General features: G+C 39.0%; 1 protein-coding gene across 1 annotated transcript in view; it reads left to right on the top strand.

The window, feature by feature from the left end:
- Window positions 1-15,852, top strand: part of BEND2 (BEN domain containing 2) — a 53,413-nt gene extending 37,561 nt beyond the window's left edge. Inside the window, 6 exon segments of the mRNA XM_064364572.1 lie at window positions 2,717-2,917; window positions 4,692-4,813; window positions 6,545-6,773; window positions 9,586-9,789; window positions 15,648-15,773; window positions 15,776-15,852. Coding sequence (XP_064220642.1) covers window positions 2,717-2,917; window positions 4,692-4,813; window positions 6,545-6,773; window positions 9,586-9,789; window positions 15,648-15,773; window positions 15,776-15,852 — 959 coding nt within the window.
- Window positions 15,853-21,143: the final 5,291 nt, after the last annotated feature.

The raw sequence follows: 21,143 nt of genomic DNA, 5'->3' as shown, positions 1-21,143 counted from the left end.
TTTTACTTCAATATGTGTATTCCAGTATTTTTCTTTCTTTTTTTTTTTTTTTTAAAGAGAAAGAGAGAGAGAGAATAGGAAGGAGGAAAAAGGAAGAGAAAGAGAGAGAGAGAATGGGGAGGAGGGAGAAGGAAAAGAAAGAGGGAGAGAGAATGGGAGTATTGCTTTCTTGCCCAGGCTAGAATGCAGTTTAGTAATGGGTATTGAAAACCTCTTTTATACTGATAATTATACTTAATGATATAGTCAGGAAGGAATAAGGGAAGAAGATAACAAACAAACAGCCAACCAATATTTAATTTAAACCTATGAAATGCTATGCGATTACTGAGGAGTGATTTACTTCCAATTATATAGTCACCTTTGGAATAGGTGTGAGGTGGTAATGTATGTTTTGTGTATTTGAAGTGGAGAGTTCTATAAATGTTTATTAAGTTTACTTGTTCCGGGTCTGAGTTCAAGTTCTGAATATCCTTGTTAATTTTCTATCTCGTTGATCTATAGAATCGTTAGCTCTTCTTGTTGCATTGATCCTTTTGCCATTATGTAATGTCATTCCTCGCCTCTTTTGATCTTTGTTGCTTTAAAGTCTACTTTATCAGAGGCGAGAATTGCATCTCCTGCTTTTTGTTTATTAGTTTATTTTTACTCTCTGTTTGATTGGTAAATCTTCCTCCTTCTCTCTGAGTCTTTGTGTATTGTTGCATGTAAGATGGGCCCGGATGCAGCATACTGATGGGTTTTGGCTTTTTATCCAATTAAAATATATATAAGTTTAATACCGGCGTTTGATGCTAGCTGGCTGTTTTGCCCATTAGTTGATGTAAATTTTTTATTGTGTTAAAGTTTTTTGCTTTTTGATATATTTTTGGAAAGGCTGATATTGGTTGTTCCTTTATATGTATAGTGCTTCTTTCAGAAGCTCTTGTAAAGCAGGCCTGGTGGTGGTGAACTCTCTAAGTACTTGTTTGTTTGCAAAAGATTTAATTTTTCCTTCGCTCATAAAGCTTAGTTTGGCTGGATAGGAAATTCTGGGTTGAAAGTTCTTTTCTTTAAGGATGTTAAATATTGGTCCCCACTCTTTTCTGGCTTGTAGGGTTTCTGCTGAGAGATCTGCTGTAAGTCTGATAGGTTTCCCTTTATGGGTAACCTGACCTTTCTCTCTGGCTGCCCTTAGTATTTTCTCCTTCTTTTCAACCCTAATAAATCTGGCAATTATGTGCCTTGGGGTTGGTCTTCTTGAAGAATATCTTTGTGGTGTTCTCTGTATTACCTGGAGTTGAATATTACCCTGCCTTGCCAGGTTGGGAAAATTTTCCTGAATGATATCCTGAAGAGTATTTTCCAACTTGGATTCATTCTCTTCATCACATTCAGGTACACCTATCAAACGTAAATTAGGTCTTTTCACATAGTCCCATATTTCCTGGAGACTTTGCTCATTCCTTTTCATCCTTTTTTCTGCATTCTTGTCTTCTCGTTTCATTTCACTGAGCTGGTCCTCGACTTCTGATAGCCTTCCTTCTGCTTGATCAATTCGACTGTTTAAACTTGTGCATGCTTCGCGAAGTTCTCGTGTTGTGTTTTTCAGCTCCATCAATTCACTTATATTCTTCTCTAAATTGTCCATTCTCATTAACATTTCGTCAAACCTTTTTTCAAGGTTCTTAGTTTCTTTGCATTGGGTTAGAACAAGTTCTTTTAATTCACAGAAGTTTCTTATCACCCACGTTTTGAAACCTGCTTCTGTTATTGGAACACACGTGTAATCTATTAAGCCTTGTTCCGTTACTGATGAGGAATTGCAATCCCCTGTAGAGGGAGAGGCATTCTGATTTTGAGTATTCTCTACCTTTTTACGCTGGTTTCTTCCCTTCATTATATATTTGTCCATCTGTCGTCTTTATAATTACCGACTTTCTAACTGGGTCTCTGACGTCCAACTTGTTGATTCCCTGCGCTGAAATCTGAGCAATCCACTGCGCCGGCCAAAACAGCGGTGTTAAGATTGATGGTGCTTTTCTGCCCGGGAATCTCCGGACTCTGCACCAAGAACTGGCGTGCTAAGGCACCAGCAAAACCGCCACGCCGGCCACAAGAGTCGCCCTGGCGACCCGTGGAGCTCCTCCACTGGGAATCTCCTGGTCCGTGAGCAACTAATATTCGTCTGAAAGTGTGGCGTCCTCTCGTTCTTTGCGCTTTCACTGGGAGGTACGTGCCCGAGCTGCTAATCATCAGCCATCTTGGATCTCCGCTCTTGAAAAATTTCTTAATGATTCCCACCCATGCTTTCAACGTTGTCTTCAGGGAACATCCACTCACCCAGTAGAATGGCTCTAGAGTGTACTTTTAGAGTGTGAAACGGAGCAATGGGAACTCAGGGCAACATGTTTACATATGTACCTGCAGCCTAACAATGACGTGTGTTCAAGCTAACGAACAGAGTAGTTCAATACAGCAAGCTCAAGACCAGCAGAAGTGAAGATTGTTGACAGTTTGTCAGATGGTGTCAAAGAGAGCCATTTAAGGAAAAGGAAGAGATAAGCGTAGAAAAAAATTCATCCAAGTGGAAATTCATGAATTAGAAATCAATTTATCGGCACTTGCCTTATTTGAAGGAAAAGAAGAAAGAAATCAGTTTAATTCTCTTGGGTACTTTCAGGGTACCCTTGCATGACAAAACTAAGGATGTTCCTTTTTCTCTGTATTTTTAAAGGCTATCTTGGTGATCCAAAAAGAGGTGTCAAGGTACTTAAAATTCATTTGCTGGTCACACAAAATATGACCAAACCTAAGCACGCAGCCTGCTACTTGGTTCATGTTTTGTTCTCCAAGAAAATCCTGATTAGCAGCTCAGAGTATATCCATTTGAAAGACTACCGATCCCTCAACCCAAACAAAATAGCTGCAATTAGAGGTATGTGTACGTAAAGTGATGATGGAATTCTATTTTTAATCATCATTTGGTCATGTAATGAATGTTATTGGTCATATAATGAATGTTATAATGAAGTCTGTGTAAATCTTAAAACTATTCATTTTTTTTCACCTGTCTGATCCTGATTTTACAACTTAATAGCATGTAACTGGGGCCGGGCGCGGTGACTCACACCTGTAATCCCAGCACTTTGCTAGGCCAAGGTGGACGGATCATGAGGTCATGAGTTCGAGACCAGCCTAGCCAATATGGTGAAACTCTGTATCTACTAAAAAAAAATGCAAAAAAACTAGCTGGGCTTGGTGGCGTGCACCTGTAGTCCCAGCTACTCGGGAGGCTGAGGCAGGAGAATTGCTTGAACCCAGGAGGCAGAGGTTGCAGTGAGCCGAGATTGCACCACTGCACTCCAGCCTGGGCAATAGAAGGAGACTCTATCTTAATAATAATAATAATAATAATAATAATAAGTAACTGGTAACAATTTCCAAAGAATAAAACTTGTCCATTGACTTGAATAGTTGAATAAGACAAGCATCATCTATTACAGTTATTTATGGTTAGTACTAAGTCAATTCTTTAGTCCTGAAACTTGCTACTAAAAAAAAAAAAAAAAAAGAAAAAGTTCCCCCCTGCCAAAAGGTGGGGGAATAAAAGACTTGTCAGTGCTAGTGACTAGCAACACAGAAATAAAATTTTATGATTAGTCCTTTTTAGCCTCCTGCCTTCCAGACTTATGTATTGAGATCCTAGAACTCATGGGTACTAAGGATACTACAATGAATAAGTGTCTCTGCCTACAAGGAGCTCATAGTCTAGAAAGGGACATGTTGATAGAAACAGATGCATCCCAGTCCAGTGTGGTAGTGTTGGGGAAGCTCAGAGCAGCTGCTTTGAGGAAGTTGGGGAAGGCTTAGCTGAGGACAGGACGTTTGAGCTGGATTCTGGATTCCTTCACTAGGTAGAGGGAACAGGAGGATGTTCTAGGCAGAGGGAAGAGGTGGGGAAGATAGACACGATAAGTGAGCCCCTCGTGTAATCATGTTTGCAGTAACACTATTTTCTCTTGATATGTTTCCTTTTAGCTCTGATTTATCCACTGAGTTATTAAATGGTTGGAGCACCCTGAAAGAGTCAACATTTGGTTACACACTTAAAATGTGTTTTTAGACACAGGGTCTGGCTCTGTTGCCCAGGCTGGAGTGTAGTGGTGTGATCATAGATCGGTGAAGCCTCAAACTCCTGGGCTCAAGCAATCTTTCCTCCCCAGCCTCCTGAGTAGCTAGGCCCACAGGTGCATGCCACCATACTCAGCTAAGTTTTGTATTTTTTTTCTAGAGATGGGGGTCCCACTTTGCTGCCCAAACTGTTCTCAAGCTCCTGGTCTCAAGTGATCCTTCTGCTTTGACCTCCCAAAACACTGGGGTTACAGACATGAGCCACTGTGCCTGACCTACACACTTTTTTTTTTAGAGCATCAAGAGCTCAGTATTAGCTCCCTATGTCAGTATTTTAGGGGATCTCATGGTAGGGGAAATAATTCAGCAAAGCATCTTCATTGGCTGGAATTTCTAAACTCTCAGAAAGAATAAGAGAAAAGGATGAGAAGTAGAAAGAGAGAGTCAGTATTTAAGAGTCCAGAGTGCTCACCATTACACAATGGAACCATCTAAAAGTCAGTATTTAAATAAAACATTTTTTTCGTTAGTTTGTTATTTTTTTTCTAATTTTCTTGAATACTTTCTGTTGTTTGCAGAGTACCTGGCAACAATTTTTCCTACCTGTGATTTGTGTGAACATGGAAAAGACTGGCAAGACTGTATTTCTGTTATCAATTCTGTGATCTACCGTTTGTGTTCTGAAGCCAAGATGACTCCAGTAAGTTATTTTTCATCTAAATATGGTAACTGTTGCCTGAGTTTGTACTGTGTACAGCTCCAGAACTGATAGCGTGATGTACAGGCTCTTCAGGCCATGTGCTAAAAATCTCATTAACTTAATTTAGGGGGCATGGGATGTTCTTTCAAAAGCATATTTCATGTTTATTTTACTTTTTTGATATTTATGCTCTATAAAAATATCCTAAAGATAAATAAAGTGCTATAATTAGTATATTTGAAGCCAAGGATAATATTGGATCAAGTTTCAGCTACCAAGATATTCAGCAAATCTTTTTCAGTATCTCACTGAGAAACACAAAAAGGAGCTAGGTGTGTGCTCCTTGGCTGTTTCAATGGTAGCTGAGTAGATGCAGGGGAAAATGCAGACACTTCATTACTTGTTCACTTTCAGTGATGATGGAACTTGGTGAAAAAAATACATGTCATGAGTTAAACGATTACAGATATTGTACACTCTGTATAGTTATGTGGTAACAGAAATCTAGTTTCTCTCTCCTCCAGTCTATCTTCAAAGTACTTTAGAGATTTTTGTTTGTTTTACCACAACTGGGCCATTAGGGAAGAGTGTCATATCTGTTGTCTTCTGATGAAACATGTATCTTAATGACAATTCCTAATTTCCACAAACACCTTTTTCTTCTAGCCATGTCTAGTCACTCCTGTGTCTCTACAGTAAGTTTATGGAAACAATTTGCCAAGAATATTTGTAGCTGAGCGTATGTTTTCCTGGTGAACGGGTTGATTTCAGTGATAGCTCAAGCACCATCTGCCTGAAACCAAATCTGCTTATTTTTAACATTCCGTTTTATAGCCTTCAAAAATTGCACCCTAAACAATTTGAATGTAAAATTAAGATGCTGCCTGGAAAATGGTAATTTGCATATTTGCTTAGGTGTCAGAAGAGAAGAGAAGCAGTGTCTGCCAAGGGCCTGCTGTGTGCTTGACTAGGAACGGAACAGGTCCTTGCCACTCAGAGTGGGTCTACAGCCCAGCAGCAGCGGACCCCTGGCAAGTTTGTGAAAAATGCAGGGTCCTGATTCAGAGGCAAAATTTGCATTTTAGCAAGACCCTCCCCAACCTCCGTCCCCTGCCCTCCGCCCCTCAGCGTTCTCCCAGGGTGCTGTGTGCACACTAAAGTTCAAGAAGGTCTAACCCAGAGCAGTGGTTGTCAACCCTGGATGCATATTAGAGTCAAATGAGACACTTTTAAGAAAGTTGCTACTGCCTGAGCTCCCCGCTCCCACTGCCAGAGATTCTGGCTGAATTTGCCTAGGGTGGGGCCCAGCACAGCCATTTGTTTTTACAGATCCCGAAGATCATTCAAATGTGCAGCCAGACTTGAGAGCCACTAGGGAAAAAGAAAAGAAAACATGAGAAACAAAAAGTGGTCATCCCCAAGAAACTCACTGCTTTGTTTATTCGAGAAATGTTTATTATGCACTTAATTTGTACTGGCAGTTCTCATTCAGTTCCGTAGGCAGAGCTACTAAGTTCTCCAAGGAGTGGAGGTCATGACAGCTTGAGGAAGAAGCCACCCCTTTCTTTCTTTCCAGATGGTATTGTGACACACGGTATTCTTACGGCTTCAGCCTACCTTTTTAAGAGGCAGTTGCTTCCCTAGCAACCTGGGGGGCCTGGTAGGTGGTAGAACAGACATATTTTCTTGGTGTGGGACTTTGTTTACAGATATGGTTTTGTGTTTCAACAGAAAACTGTTGACAAAAATAAAAACCCTACCAACCCTGTTGCACTGGCGTCTGCCAGTAGAAATGACCAAAGGGACAGAGATGGTGGTGAAGGCAATTCTTGGATGTTTCCACCAATGAATGACTCTGAAATGAGAGAAAATGAGAACTTGCAGCCAAATGGTAATGCTATCGCTGAAGAAATGCAAGAACCTTCCACTCATAACCCAGAGAAATCTAGTGAAGCATTGAGTGAGTTTTTTAAAAACGTATTTTTAAATAAGTTCTCTTGCTGATAAATGTTGTATCGGAGTGATATGTTTATGGGGCTCATTGTAGTATTCTCTCTACTTTTATGTGTGTTTGAAAAATTTCATCAGAAAGTGAAACAATTTCGTGTCTTTTATTAATGAGTTAATGAAATATATAGACACATGGTTCTGAGACTGATTGTTATTTTTCCTATGGAAAGCGGCTCTTTGCCGACTCACTGGACCATGTGAGCTCTGATAAGGTACTGTCCTCCATGGTGAAGGGGAGGGGCTGCAGCTGAGATGCACTTCTTGTTCTCTGCATGCCTGGCACATTGCAGGTGTGCAGTAGGATTTTTGGCACGAATTTGTGAATCTCATCTCTCAGAACATTGTGCTCCCACTGCTAAACTGTCTGCTAACGGCACCTCCTGCTTTGATGGGTGTCAAGTGGCAGTGGTTCAGTAGTGACTGTGCCACCTGCCACTTGTGCTTCCCAATGCATCCTCTCAGGGTGCTGGACTTTAGCATCACCCATACCGATGAGCAACACCTGAAGTAGCAAAACTTTATTCTGTCTGTACCCTGCCCCCATGTTAACCCTAAGTAGAATACAACCTGGGATCCTGTTCAAACGAAATTAGTGACATGTTACATCTTTATTTTTTCCATTATAAAAGTAATCTAACTACTGTATTTGTTAAGATTGTACACTAGAGACACAGACTGGATAAATTAAACAACAACACAAGTCACTGGTTGAATAGCTCCTGTATTCAAAGAAGCAAAGAACTGAGCAAGCCTCAGGCAGGCAGGCAGGATCTAGAGCAGCCCCAAGACTGTGGGAACTTGGGCCACATGTCTCTAACCCTGACTCAGCTATAACAAGGGGACAGGGCGACTAAGCCTGCTGTGAGCCAAGCAGTCACTGTAGTGTGTGTGGAATCTGTTATGCCATTTTATTTAAAAAATTGGAAAATATTTTTAAGAGGGGGGAAAAAACTCCCACAATCAAAATACCTTAAAAAACCATTGTGGGCATTTTCATTTCCCTTCAGGTTTTTTTTCCTATGAACATTTTGAAACATTATGATTCCCATATAATTACTCTCCTCTAACGTTATAATATGTATCTGTTTTTCCTCAAGAATCTGCAATCTTCATAATCATTGCTCTTAATAGGATTATAGCATTCCATTAATAAGTATACCCCAATTTATTTAATTGCCTCCTTCTTTGTTTCTGTTTATTGTTGTTGTTTTCGTTTGAGGGTTTTTTTTTGGAAGGGGATTATAAATCAGTCTGCAAAAAAACAATTTTCATTCAGATAGATTTTTTTTTTGAGATGAGGTCTCGCTCTGTCACCCAGGGTGGAGTGCAGTGGCATGATCTTGGCTCACTGCAACCTCCACCTCCCGGTTCAAATGATTCTCCTGCCTCAGCCTCCTGAGTAGCTGGGATTATAGATGTGCACCACCACATCCGGCTAATTTTTTTTTTGTATTTTTAGTAGAGACAGGGTTCACCATGTTGGTCAGGCTGATCTCGAACTTCTGATCCACCTGCCTCAGCCTCCAAAAATGCTGGATCACAGATGTGAGCCACCACACTTGGCCCATTCAGAGAGATTTTCCCATACTTTGGATTATTATCTTAGGTTGGGTTCTTAGAAATTGAATTGCCAGGTTAAAGAGTATTAAACTTTTTTCCTGACCCTTGATAAATATTACTAGGTAAATCTCCCAGAGTTAAGTCTTTGGACCGTGTTTCTAAATAATCTCTCCTGCTAAATGTTGAATCTGTATGATTCAACAATTTTTATTGCCACCCATTAAATGATGGATGTTCTAAGATGAAGAATATACTTATTGATTTATAAGAATTATATTTTTCTAATATATTTTCTTTAACAAATAATTCTTTATTACATGTAAAATATAATATTTTTCAAATACGGTTAATTTGAATCACTGTGGACTGGAGAGATGATTAATCTGTACAGTTGAGAAATGAAGTCTCAAAACTTATTTGTCACTTCAAATAAGGTATCTAAGATGCAATATGTAAAGTGAACCAGCAGTTTGTTGATTTTAAAATGAATTTAATACTAAATAGAAAACCTACATTTTAAAAATTATAACTATTTCAGGAAGAATCATGGAGCTTATTTTTGAAAAAGTATTTCTTGTAAGTAGGGAAACAATGTATTAAATTACTTAGAATTTGTTACTAAATGTAATTTTAAAACTTACTGTATCCTAAAAGATAACAGCATATTAAATCTTCCTGTTGAACCGTGGTAGCATGTGTAATCACAGTGCTTTCTACCTCATTTCTCATGCTGTCTCATAATCCACTAAAAACGTAAAGCTTTAGGCTGGGCACAATGGCTTATACCTGTAATCCTAGCACTTTGGGAGGCCAAGGCAGGAGGATCGTTTGAGCCTGGAAGTTCGAGACCAGCCTGGGCAACAAAGTGAGACCCTGTCTCTACAAAAGATACAAAAATTAGCTGGTTGTGGTGGAGTGGGCCTGTAGTCCCAGCTACTTGAGTGGCTGAGCTAGGAGGATTACTTGAGCCCTGGGAGGTTGGGGCTGCAGTGAGCCATGATTGTGCTACTGCATTCCAGCCTGGGCAACAGAGCAAGACTCTATCTTTAAAATAAATAAAAATGTAAGACCTTAAGTCTTTTAACCTCTCAAATTCTTGAGCCTAATGATTCAGAAAAACCAATCTTTCTGTTTCAGACTTAAAAAAATAATGTAACCTAATATCTACTATTAAAATTGACATCTTTCTCTTTTGCTTCTAGGCTATTTTGGAAATTCATGCAGAAATATACTGATGCCACGTTTGGTACTGGCTTTGGCAAAAGCTAGGCCTCGCGCAAACCTGTCGGCTAGATACCTTATTCACAAACTCTTCACAGAAGATGTCCTGATCCGAAGTAATGTCTATGGCAGTCGGACGTGTGGCCTGTATCCCCTTGATCCCAATAAGATTCATGCTCTCCGAGGTTTGTTACATGTAGAGTATGTCTGAATAAATGAAAGCCAATTGTGTTTAAGAAAAGGGCAGAAAGAAGAATCCATTCAGTTTGTGTTTGTTCTGAGGAGAATGGAACTTTTACTGAGTCCCTCATTAGAGTACAGGAAGGAGCAAGATCATGAATTGTATTTCTCGCTGCATTGGTTCTTAGGGCTAATTGCTCTGTCTAGAATGGCTTTACTAGAACAGGAAAGGGGTTATTGATTGTGGCTCCCTGCTATGGACTGCCAGGGGTATGGAAATTCAAAACACCTTCATTGACTGAGGAGCAAGGTCGAAGCTAAAGGGCTTCATCCATTTGCAGAAGTGTCAACAATAGCACAGAAGGTTAATTTGCTAAGTTTTTCTTATGCACATTAGCTTAGTATAGTCTCTGTGACATATGCAAATGAAGTAATAAAGCTTCTAAAAACTTCCTGTGGCATCTTAAATTTGGACAAAGCAGGAAGCAAAATATTTCTTACTTGTGTCACTGGTACCCAGCAAAGCTGTAGCGCTGATCTCAGGTGGTTCCTACCTTCATATCATACATTTTCATAGCCAGCAAATTTGAACAGCACTGGTGTTTCAGACTAAAGAAACCTGGTTTTCAGCTAATGGCTTTTATAAGCATTTGTTATCATCTAACCCAGTTGTTTTCAAATCTTTTTTTTTTACTGCAACCTATAATAAGAAATATATTTTACATTGTGACACAGTACATGCATCTGTGTGAGTGTGACTTTTAAAAACTGAAGCAAAAGTTTCATAAACAGTACTTACTCTGAGTGTTATATTCCAATATTTTCTTTTCCATTACATTTCTTTCAAGTACTGCTATCACTGGTTTCACAACCTAGTAATTGGTCACAATATGCAATTTGAACATCACTGAGCTCGCCTACTAGGCAAAAAAACTAAACTCATTTTCCCTTACCTTATGGTAAAAAAAAGTTTGTAGACAATTCTGAAATGAATGTGTTTATAGAAGAAATAGTGTCTTTCTAATTATATTTTTTTAATGTGGGGGAAATAGATGACTTATAGTTCTTTAATATCTGGAAAAGGTCACTTCTTTAAAAATTGATGAAAAATATTTTCCTAAGTCTTTTATCATTTTATCTCTCACTGAATGATACTAAAATCTGGAAGATGTCTTTTGCAGTAAACAAATATTCAGCATGAGTTTGACATATTATCCACATAGGGAAGATTTTAACAAATTTCTCCTAAGACTCAAAGTTCTGTCGCTTTGTAGAAGGGCAGTCACTTGAGTTATTTCAGCAGAGATAAGACAGTAGAGTCATTTTTGTCCCAAGGGGCAGAGCCAGCCCCAAAGAATAGAAGCTGACAAGAAAGTCTATTTTGCTTTAATATAAAGATAAAATGAACTTGGAGGAGGAAGAGTCAGAGCAAAGGCTAGGTGACAAGATATGAGAGGAGAGACCTGCACTTATGGGAGGACTGGGCTTATGACCCCTCATATGGTTTCTGCAAAAGTATTGCTTCATTCAAAATGAGTTCAAACATACAGAAATATATGGAAAATAATTTAATGCCTGTCTACCCCCATCACTGATAATAGACATTTCCTGTTTTGTGCTCCAGGTGTTTTTTTAAAATAATAAAGCATTACTGATATAATTTAGACTCCAACTCATCATCTCTTTCCTCCTCTCTCCTGCTCCCCAGAAGTAATCACAGTCCTGGAGTAGGATATATCATTCCCATGTATGTTTTATACTTTTACTACCTATATCAGTAGATGCACAAATAATATATAATATTGTTGTGTAGTTGTTATTTTCTTTTCTTTTCTTTTTTTTTTGAGATGAGGTCTCGCTCTGTTGTCCAGACTGGAGTACAGTAGTGTGATTGTGGCTCACTGCAACCCTGTACTCCACCCTCAAAATCCTGGGCTCAAGCGATCCTCTCACCTTGGCCTCCCAAAGTGGTGGGATTATACGTGTGAACACTGCACTCGGCATCTAGTTGTTTTAATGTACATAAATGGGGATGTGCAGTAATCTTTTTACACATTTTAAAATCACTCAACATTATGTTTTTGAGATCTGTTAATACATTTAAACTGCTGATTCATATCCCATTGAATGAATAAACCAATTTATTCTTCTATTCTAATATAGTTTCTTACCCTAATATTTTGTTATTTGGGGGAAATGCTTCTGAAAATTAGTAGTCAAAGGTAACTCTGTCCAGGAGCCAAAGGTGTTGATTTCATATAAAGAACTATTATCTGATGCTCTCTGATTAGAGTTCAGTATCATTTAAGGGCTCTTAATTGATAGGGAGGAAGTTAGTAGGCAGATTTGCAATTAGTGAACAACCCTCACTCCTTAAACCCCCATCCATGTCTTTATATTGCAGAACTGTCGAATCTTAGCAATAGGAAATACTTTACAGGTCCTCTAATACACCCAGAGCAGGAACTCCCATCTCAGCTTTGACAGAGTCACCTCCCCTGGCCTTGAACACTTCCATTGATGAGGTGCCAGCTGTCTCAGCTCCAATTCATCGGAAAGTTCTTCCTTCTAGTGACTCAAAATGTACCCTCCCTTTTAAATGATAAACATTTCTCGTGGTTATCCCTTTTCTACCTAAATAGAGTCAATCCAATCACTTTTCACAGGCTGGGCCTTCAAGTAGTTAATGACAGCTATCACTTCCTGCTGGAGCATTAGGAGATCATAAAGACACTCCCTTTTAAGTTCAGAACCCAGTGAAAGATGGCCACGCCATTCAGGCAGGTGGAGATAAAAATAGCAGCTTTATTCTTCAATCATACATGTCCCATTCATCTCAACTTTCTAACATAGAGGTCTCTCCACATGGAAGCATGAGGGTTGGGGAGGAAATGTTCTACCCAAGCTTTTCCCTCTTAAGCCTTACGCTTTTTCAGTTAAATATTAACATTTCCCTCCAGAATTCTTCACATATGTGTTGCCCTGATCCTTCATGATTTGATTCAATGACTGCCTTTAGATGTGCTTAAATCCACCCAGGTTACAATAGTATGACCTATTAGGCTGTTAACACAGACTCAAATGGCACATACCATTTAAAAATTTATGGTCAGATCGGGCTCAGTGGCTCATGCCTGTAATCCCAGCCCTTTTGAGAGCCCAAGGCAGGAAGATGCCTTGAGCTCAGGAGTTCGAGACCAGCCTGGACAACATGGCAAAACTCTGTCTCTACAAAAAAAATACAAAAATTAGCTGGGCACACACTAGCTACTAGCTACTCCCTAGCTACTTGGGAGGCTGAGGCGGGAGGATTGCTTGAGCTTGGGAGGTTGAGGCTGTAGTGAGCCGTGATTGTGCCACTGTACTCAAGCCTGGGTGGCAGAGTGAGACCCTGTCTCAATAAAATAAAATAGAATAAAATAAATAAAAGTTATGGTCACCTTAAGACCTCTAGATCTTTCTTGCTATAGCTGACATTTATCTAATACTTATATTGTTATTATTCAGGCTATTACCATTTATACTGCTAGTACTTTTGAATGGTAATTAGGAAAAATATAAATATATTTATTGCTGCATCATATCTTGTCAGTGTAGGTCAGCATTCCCTAAACTGTGTTTCTCAAATTCAGCTAGATGTTAATAGGTGTTTCATGAAGTCCTTTCCTTTCCCTTCCCTTCCCTTCCCCTTTCCCCTTTCTCCTTTCCCCTTTTTCCCCTTTTTCCCCTTTCCCCTTTCCCCTTTCCCCTTTCCTTTCTTTCTTTTTCTTTTCCTTTTCCCTTTCCCTTCCTCTCACTCCGTTGCCCAGGCTAGAATGCAGTGGTATGATCACAGCTCAATGTAACCTCGACCTCTCAGGCTCAAATGATGCTCCCACCTCACCCTCTTGAGTAGCTAGGACTACAGGCATGCGCCACCACACCTGGCTAATTTTTGTATTTTTTTTTTTGTAGAGATGTGGTTTCACTATGCTGACCAGGCTGGTCTTGAACTCTTAGGCTCAAGCAATCCACCTGCCTCAGCCTCCCAAAGTGCTGGGATTACAAGCATAAGCCACTGTGCCTGGCCTCGTAAAATACTTTTAAATTCAAATGGCTAGGAAAGACCTTAAGCAAGCACCCCAAGGGCCTCAGTCAATAGATGGGTTTCACTTGACTGGCAGTTTCTTTTATTTTGGAGACAGGTCTCATTCCTGTTGCCCAGGCTGGAATGCAGTGGCTAGATCATGGCTCACTGCAGCCTTGACTTTCCATGCTCAGGTGATTCTCCCATGTCAGCCTCCTGAGTAGCTAGGACTGCAGGCATGTGCCACCATGCCTGGCTATTTTTTCTGTATTTTTAGTAGAGATGGGATTTCACCGTTGTTGCCCAGGCTGGTCTCGAACTCTTGAGCTCAAGTAATCCACTCATCTTGGCCACTGTGCCTGGCTGACTGTCAGTTTCAAAACATGTTTTGAATGCCTTTAGCCATCAAGGCCGCCTAGATCTCCCAGTCCTGACCCCTGACCCTCTGTTGTCCTATATGCTGCCACCTCCCTCATTTATGCATCCCACCAATGCGGCTGCCTCTGTAACATTTCAATCAGCAAAAGGAGGCTCCGCTTATTTTTACTGTGGGATTTTTCAGAGCCCTGAATATGCTTGTGTGCAATCTAAATCTTCAAGTGGTGACTAGCTGCTGAGGGTAGCATTTCCCATTTGCGCAACTGGAAACTTTTTCCCCAAGAAACTTCTTTTATGACTAGTGTTCCAGAGAACACATTTTGGGAAACACCAGCCAATTTAGGCTCCTTGTTGCTACCTGTTGAAAACTTTGCAAGCGCTGCATTTGTCTTCCAGTGTGATAATCATTCCTCCCAGCTTTGCTGTTGCGGGCAGATGGGACAAACATTTTTTCCAGAACTTATTTTTGATTAATAAAATGTTAGCAGGATAGAGTGGGATACTGAATCCAGTGACATACCATAAAAGCCTTCTTCCAGCCTACTGCTGATCCATTAATTAATTAGTCCTTTGGGTACCAAAGTCTTTTAACCTTGACACATGCTTTGCTAAAAAATTTGGATATATGTGATGTTTATGGCATTGTCTTCATTTATTAGCTTACTAACCCTATTTAAAAACAAATGAGATTAATGTAGCTAACTAATGCTGACCTGTAGGAATCACCAGATCCTTTTCTAAGGGCAGAAAGGCACTTAGGCGATTACCTAATGATGTGTCTGAGGGCAGCCCTGCTCTTCTAATAAGCACCTCTCTTCCCTACCTTTCTCCTTGTCTGTACTTTCTCTAAGAGTGCTCCTTGAATTATGTTACTCTGTCACCTTCCCTTATAGAAGTCTTCCTCTAACTGCAAGATCTAAAGACCCTTATTCCTTTTATCAGAGATAAACCCAGCAGTACCAAAACCGTTAGCAGTTGCAGCTTCTTCCCTCTCAAAGGACAATAACACTGCAGCCTCTTGTTCATTGCAGAGGCTTAGCATGTCTCTATTTGAGCTGATGAGTGACATGTTAGATGCTTGTTTGATACTTTTGACAGTAACAAAAGTTGATCTTGGGTACTCAAGGCAGCAGAAGATTTCTATTCTGGTATGTGGCAAGGTCAAGGGAAATTGTTGCTTTATTGTGATTTAAGCATGGTGCTGTTTCATATAGTTCTCTTTTTAGATTAAAAGATTTGTTCAGCTAATTTAATAATGATTATAGCCCATGTGTTTTAATTAGTTAAAATCTTAAGAGAAAAAAATCTTAAGGATCCTTTCACAGACACAGCAGTAGAATGAAAGTTGAATAAATTGGTTTCTCTAAGAAGTGATTTGCAAGTAACTGTTACTGTTATGTTTTGGGCCTTTACCACCAGAGTTCCTCCAAGAGAACTACCCAGATAGTGATCTCTCGGAAAATGGAAGTGACTGGAAGTTGTGTGTGGACTCCATCAACAGCAGTATCCGTAGCCTTAGACATAACATCAGAAATGCTGTAGCCAAGTGGAGTCAGTGACCCTTTCAGAGTTGGAGCAGGAGTCACAGCCAAGAGATCCCAACACTACTGACGGAAGCATCTGAACAGCAGCTGCCAAACGTTTTTTTTTGTTTTTAAACTGTTAAGATTATTTTGTAAGTTTCTCAAGTTCTAATTCCAAAATCAGCCTGCTGCAGTGGCAAATTAGTTTGCATTTACACCTGTAGTAATTGCCAAACCTCTTTTCCTGCTTGTAAGGGAGGTCAAAACACATTAGGAAGATATATAATGTTTCATCTGTAGATTTGATGATAACCTCTGATTGAGGGAATGGTAGTAAACTCCTCATGGGCTTGTGACCCATGGCTTTGTATAGGTAACTGACATTAATACACTTTGTTTTTTTGATATGGTAGAGAAAGAAATTCAGTAGAAAGTAAGGAGTCGGTCAGCCAAATAATATAAAATGGTAGTTTTCATTGCTGTTGAATGTGGGATGAGAAGAGCAGTACACTTAGCACATAATGACAGATGACATCTGAGTGTCAGTGAACAAAGATAGGTAGGGAGCTGTGGGAGAGGCACTGGGAAATACTTGCCAAGCGTAGAAATTTGCAGGCAGTAGACACTCAGTATCTGCCAGGTACATCGTAACCACAGGGCTTAGGTCTAAATGCCACTAACTCAGAAGCGAGATATGATTTACATATAACCAAAGCATCCACAGAATTATAGGATTGATATCACATTGTTTGAGCTAAGCTTTCCGATGAGACCTGTGTTCTTTTGATTGCTCCTGATGAGAACAGGATTTCTTTAGCACTTCTGATAATGTCTTCTGATAATTATCTTCTGATAATATCTTAGCACTGAAGTTTGCTTAGGGTTAACATAGAAAATCATATTAGAAAACTGTAGTTCCATTTAAGTAGGTTAGATTTAAGAATATGCTACTATGAATGCCAAGGATCTGACCAAATTCAGATACTAACACTATTTTTGATTTCTGACATGTCTGAATGAAGGTTTTAATATGTTTGTCATGTTTTGCTGATAGATTCTACTAGTTGAAACGCATACAGATTTAAATCTTGCAATGTTTTAAGTGGAAAAAAAGATTCAAAATTCAGTTAAAAAAGTGATTTTAAAGGATATTGACAGGATTCTGAGAGAATTAAAAAATAATCCCATTTTACGAATGCATAGGATTTTATTTTTAATGTAGGCACTTGATTTTAAAGAAAGTTCTTGAATGTTTCAGCCATGGGAAGTACTCTATAATTTCATCATTCAACCATTTGTGTTTAAGAACCATTTTGCCAGGTTTAATGCCATCTTTCAGCTTTTAGCCTATCAAATGGTCCTCAGTCACATCTGTTTCATAACATTCTTAGGTATTGTTCAAAAACCAATTTTTTCCCTTGCAAGAGGTCAGCCTTTAGTTTTGGTCACTGGCTTGTGACCCATGGCTTTGTATTAGATAATGGACATTAAATACTTTGTTTTTTTTTTGGTAAGGTAGAGAAAGAAATTCAATGGAAAGTAAGGAGTCGGTCAGTCAAATAATATAATTCGTATAAAAATTGACAAGTCTTTATTTTTGTGACTTGTGAAATAGTTTAAGACATTTTTATGTGACCAATATGTAGAATTAATACATATTTTCAAATATATCTTTTCAGAATTCAACTTTTAGAGTATTTTAGCAAAATATAAGTATAGTTTAAAATATATAAGTATAGCTTTATAAAGATAAGATATTAAGGATTTATTTTTAAAAATAATTCTCTGAATAATTTGCTGTAGTAGTTGCCTTCAGCTTAATAAAGCTATAGTACTTCTACATACATCTTTGTAAGTTAGGCTATGCCTACAAAGGGCTTAAAAAGTAGATAATTTGCTGGGCGAGGTGGCTCACGCCTGTAATCTCAGCACTTTGGGAGGCTGAGGTGGGCGGGTCACCTGAGGTCAGGAGTTTGAGAACAGCTTGGCCAACGTGGTGAAACCCCTTTTCCACTAAAAATAAAAAAACATTAGCTGGGTGTGGTGGTGTGTGCCTGTAGTCCCAGCTACTCAGGAGGCTAAGGCAGGAGAATTGCTTGAACCCAGGAAGCAGAGGTTGCAGTGAGCTGAGATCGTGCCATGGCACTCCAGCCTGGATGACAGCGTGAGACTTCATATTGTGGAGGGGGAAAAAGTAGATAATTAAAAAAATTTTGCATAAAAAAATCTTCCATAAAGGACAAAAGGGCTTAAACTTCTGTTATTCAGATTTAATTCAACTAAGATAGTCTTTGGCTTCACTGTTCAGTTTCGCAAGTTATTTTACAAACTACTAGTAATAGAGCTAATACAGAAAAGTAATCCACATTATAAACATAGATCAAAATACCACATCATACCCCATAAATACATGCAGTTATTATTTGTCAGTTAAAAACTTTTAAAAAAGAAAAGTAAAATTTGACTTTAGGCAAGAAGAAATTTCAAATTGTATATGCAGATTTTGAATTTGGTTTATATTTTGTGGTATCTGAAATATTCCCTGGACTAGAAGCAAAACCAGAGAAACAAAACTTTACATTTAGAAAAAAATTTCAAGACTTACATTGCTAACTTTATTAGTGGGTTTTTTGAAGTTATTTGGAGCAGTAATGTCCAGTAGAACTTTCCACCATGATAGAAATGTAAATAAGCATACTACATTAAAAAAATAAATTTGGATTATCTAATAGGCACGTATGGCTGTTGAGCACTTAAGATGTAACTAATTAGAGGAAGTAAATTTAAAATTTTCTCTTATGTTAGCTAATTAGAACTTAAAATGAAATAACCAAAAGTGGATAGTGGCTACTGTGTTGGATGGCACAGTTCAAAATGTCCCTTATTTTTTAAAAAGTGGTTCCCATGACTTGAAGAGGAATGACATACATGTAACTTCTTTAAAATCACTTTTTGTTTGAGATGGAGATCTTGCTATATTGCCCCCTGGGCTCAAGAGGGAGAATGACATTTGATTGGACAAAATAAATTTTATGAAGATGTTTTGTATTTTATTTTAAAGTGGACCTTTTCTGTCTTCAAAATTTCACAAGTTAATTCTATTACTGTATTAGTCCAATGTTAAACATTTTAAATGCCTGCCCATAAGACTTATTGATTAAATAAATGTATCTTTAATGTTTTGTTTTGTTTTCCAAATAAATACAATAAATAAACATTTAAAATACTCTTAATACAGATGCTCAGGTTGTTCTTCTAATGAACTCATCTTACAGAACTTTTCCTGATGTTACTTACAGTGTTTTATATTAATGTAACACATATTTTTCAACCAGTTTATTGAATGTGACACAGCTAGAATGTTTACTTTCTTGATAAGCAAAACAGAATAGTTTAACCCAGTAACAGTAAGTTACCATGATAGATATAATTATAAGGCTATTGAAAACTTTGGCAGTACTTTGTCCTTCCTGGGTAAAATCTAAGTGTTATTAACAGGTGCCATTTTTATGCTTTAATACTTATTTAATTATATGGTAATATTTTTATTTTGGCCAGCAAAGCTAAGATTTTCGGCCCTGGCTTTCAGTTTTCCTTATAACTCATATCCATATCTAGTGGAGTAAGTTCTCCGTGGAGATCTGACAATATTAACTCTTCTGTAAGAGTGAAGGACTTGTCACCCCTTCCTTTCATCCTATTTTAACTCTCAATGCATCAGATTTGCAATGACCTTTCTCACTATGCTAAAAACAAAATACACTCATTTACTTCAATGTAGAATAATTTATAATCTCAAATAACTAGTAAAATCAATTTGGAGGACTGATGGGTGAGACAGATACAAATCTCACTCCACAAACAGGCGGGCAGGAAATCTCACTTTATTTTTCTATAACAACTTAATTTCTATTATGAGCCTCCATGCATTGGAAGTAGAAACAATCTTAGTCATTCAAGGCTTTTGACTTTCCTTGGAAGACAAGAAAACAACCCGGGGCATGAACGGGGTGGTTTGGGAGAATACCAATGAGTGGTATTTCTGTCCTTTTCTCCAGACTTGCTTCTAAGTTCTAGGGGTCATCTACACTGCCAAGCTGGGGAGAGGGTATCAGTATCAGATTCTTGCCATTTTCTGTAGCCATCATCAGTTGAGGTGTGCATCCCTTGTCCCAGCTGGTCTTCAATCAGTGGTCCACAGCCATTTTTAAAACAATTTCTTAAATATTATTAATATATAAAGCTGTTTTTGTTTTTTTGAGACAGGGTCTTACTCTGTCACCCAGGCTGGAGTGCAGTGGAGTGATCCCTGCTCACTGCAACCTTCACCCCCAGGCTCAAGCGATGCTCCCACCTCAGCCTCCTAAGTAGCTGGGACTACAGGTGTGTACCCCCAACACCTGGCTACTTTTTGTAGAGACGGGACTTGCTATGTTGCCCAGGCTGGTCTCAAACTCCTAAGTTCAAGTGGTCTGCCCACCTTGGCCTCCCAGAGTGCTGGGATTACAGGCGTGAGCCACTGCGATCAGCCCCACAGCCATTCTTATTCCTGTCCCCAAGTCTCATTCAGATTGAGCAGCTCCCGTCTCTACCCCCCCCAGGACCCCACAAGCTCCGGGCAGTCATTTTGCTGCTTCTTCATTACTTTGCACCCTAGGAAATGTTTCGTCCAGTTCTCTATATACTTCCATACCGGACCAGTTACATCATTTGCAGGCCCAGTGCAAAGTGATGAATTCACTCTTGATGCTACTTAGCCGTCTTTTATTTTTAATCTTTTTATTTGGGGATAATTTTGGACTTACAGAAGAGTTGCAAAAATAGCACAGAGTGTTCCCGTATAGCCTCCCCTGAGCATGGTTAACAGCTCACATAACCATGCTACAATGATCAGAACTCAGAAAGGAACATTGGTACAATACTGCTAACTCCAGGCTGTCTTCGTATTTCACTAGGTTTTCCACTGAAGTTCTTTTTTACTTCCAGGATTCAATCCAAAGTCCTACCTGGCATTTAGTTGTCACATCTTACTTTCCTTCAATCTATGACAGCTCCTAAGTCTTTCCTTGCTTTTTCCTGCCCTTGACACTTCTGAAGAGTACTGGTCAGTTGTTTTGTAGAATATCCCTCCCTTTGGGTTTGTCTGATGTTTTCTCCTGATTAGATTGAGGGTATGCATTGTGGGGGTGAAATCCCAGAGCTGATGTGCTTTTCTCAGTATTGCAGCCTTCTAGATTTTTCCATAAAATAGTTGCAAGAACAGGTCAGCCCCACATCATAGTGCTGCTAGCAACAAAGCCAGGACTAGACCTAAAGTCTCACTTTTATGTGAGGGATGTTATCCCTAACCTATAAATCCCTTCATGTATTTTCAATACCACTGAATTATCCA

This window comes from Aotus nancymaae, unplaced genomic scaffold (genome assembly GCF_030222135.1).
Source record: "Aotus nancymaae isolate 86718 unplaced genomic scaffold, 86718_ANA_hifiasm-v0.15.2.pri h1tg000058l, whole genome shotgun sequence".
Classification (NCBI taxonomy): domain Eukaryota; kingdom Metazoa; phylum Chordata; class Mammalia; order Primates; family Aotidae; genus Aotus; species Aotus nancymaae.
The sequence above is the reverse complement of the archived record's forward strand: the minus strand, read 5'-3'. Positions and strand labels throughout refer to the sequence as shown.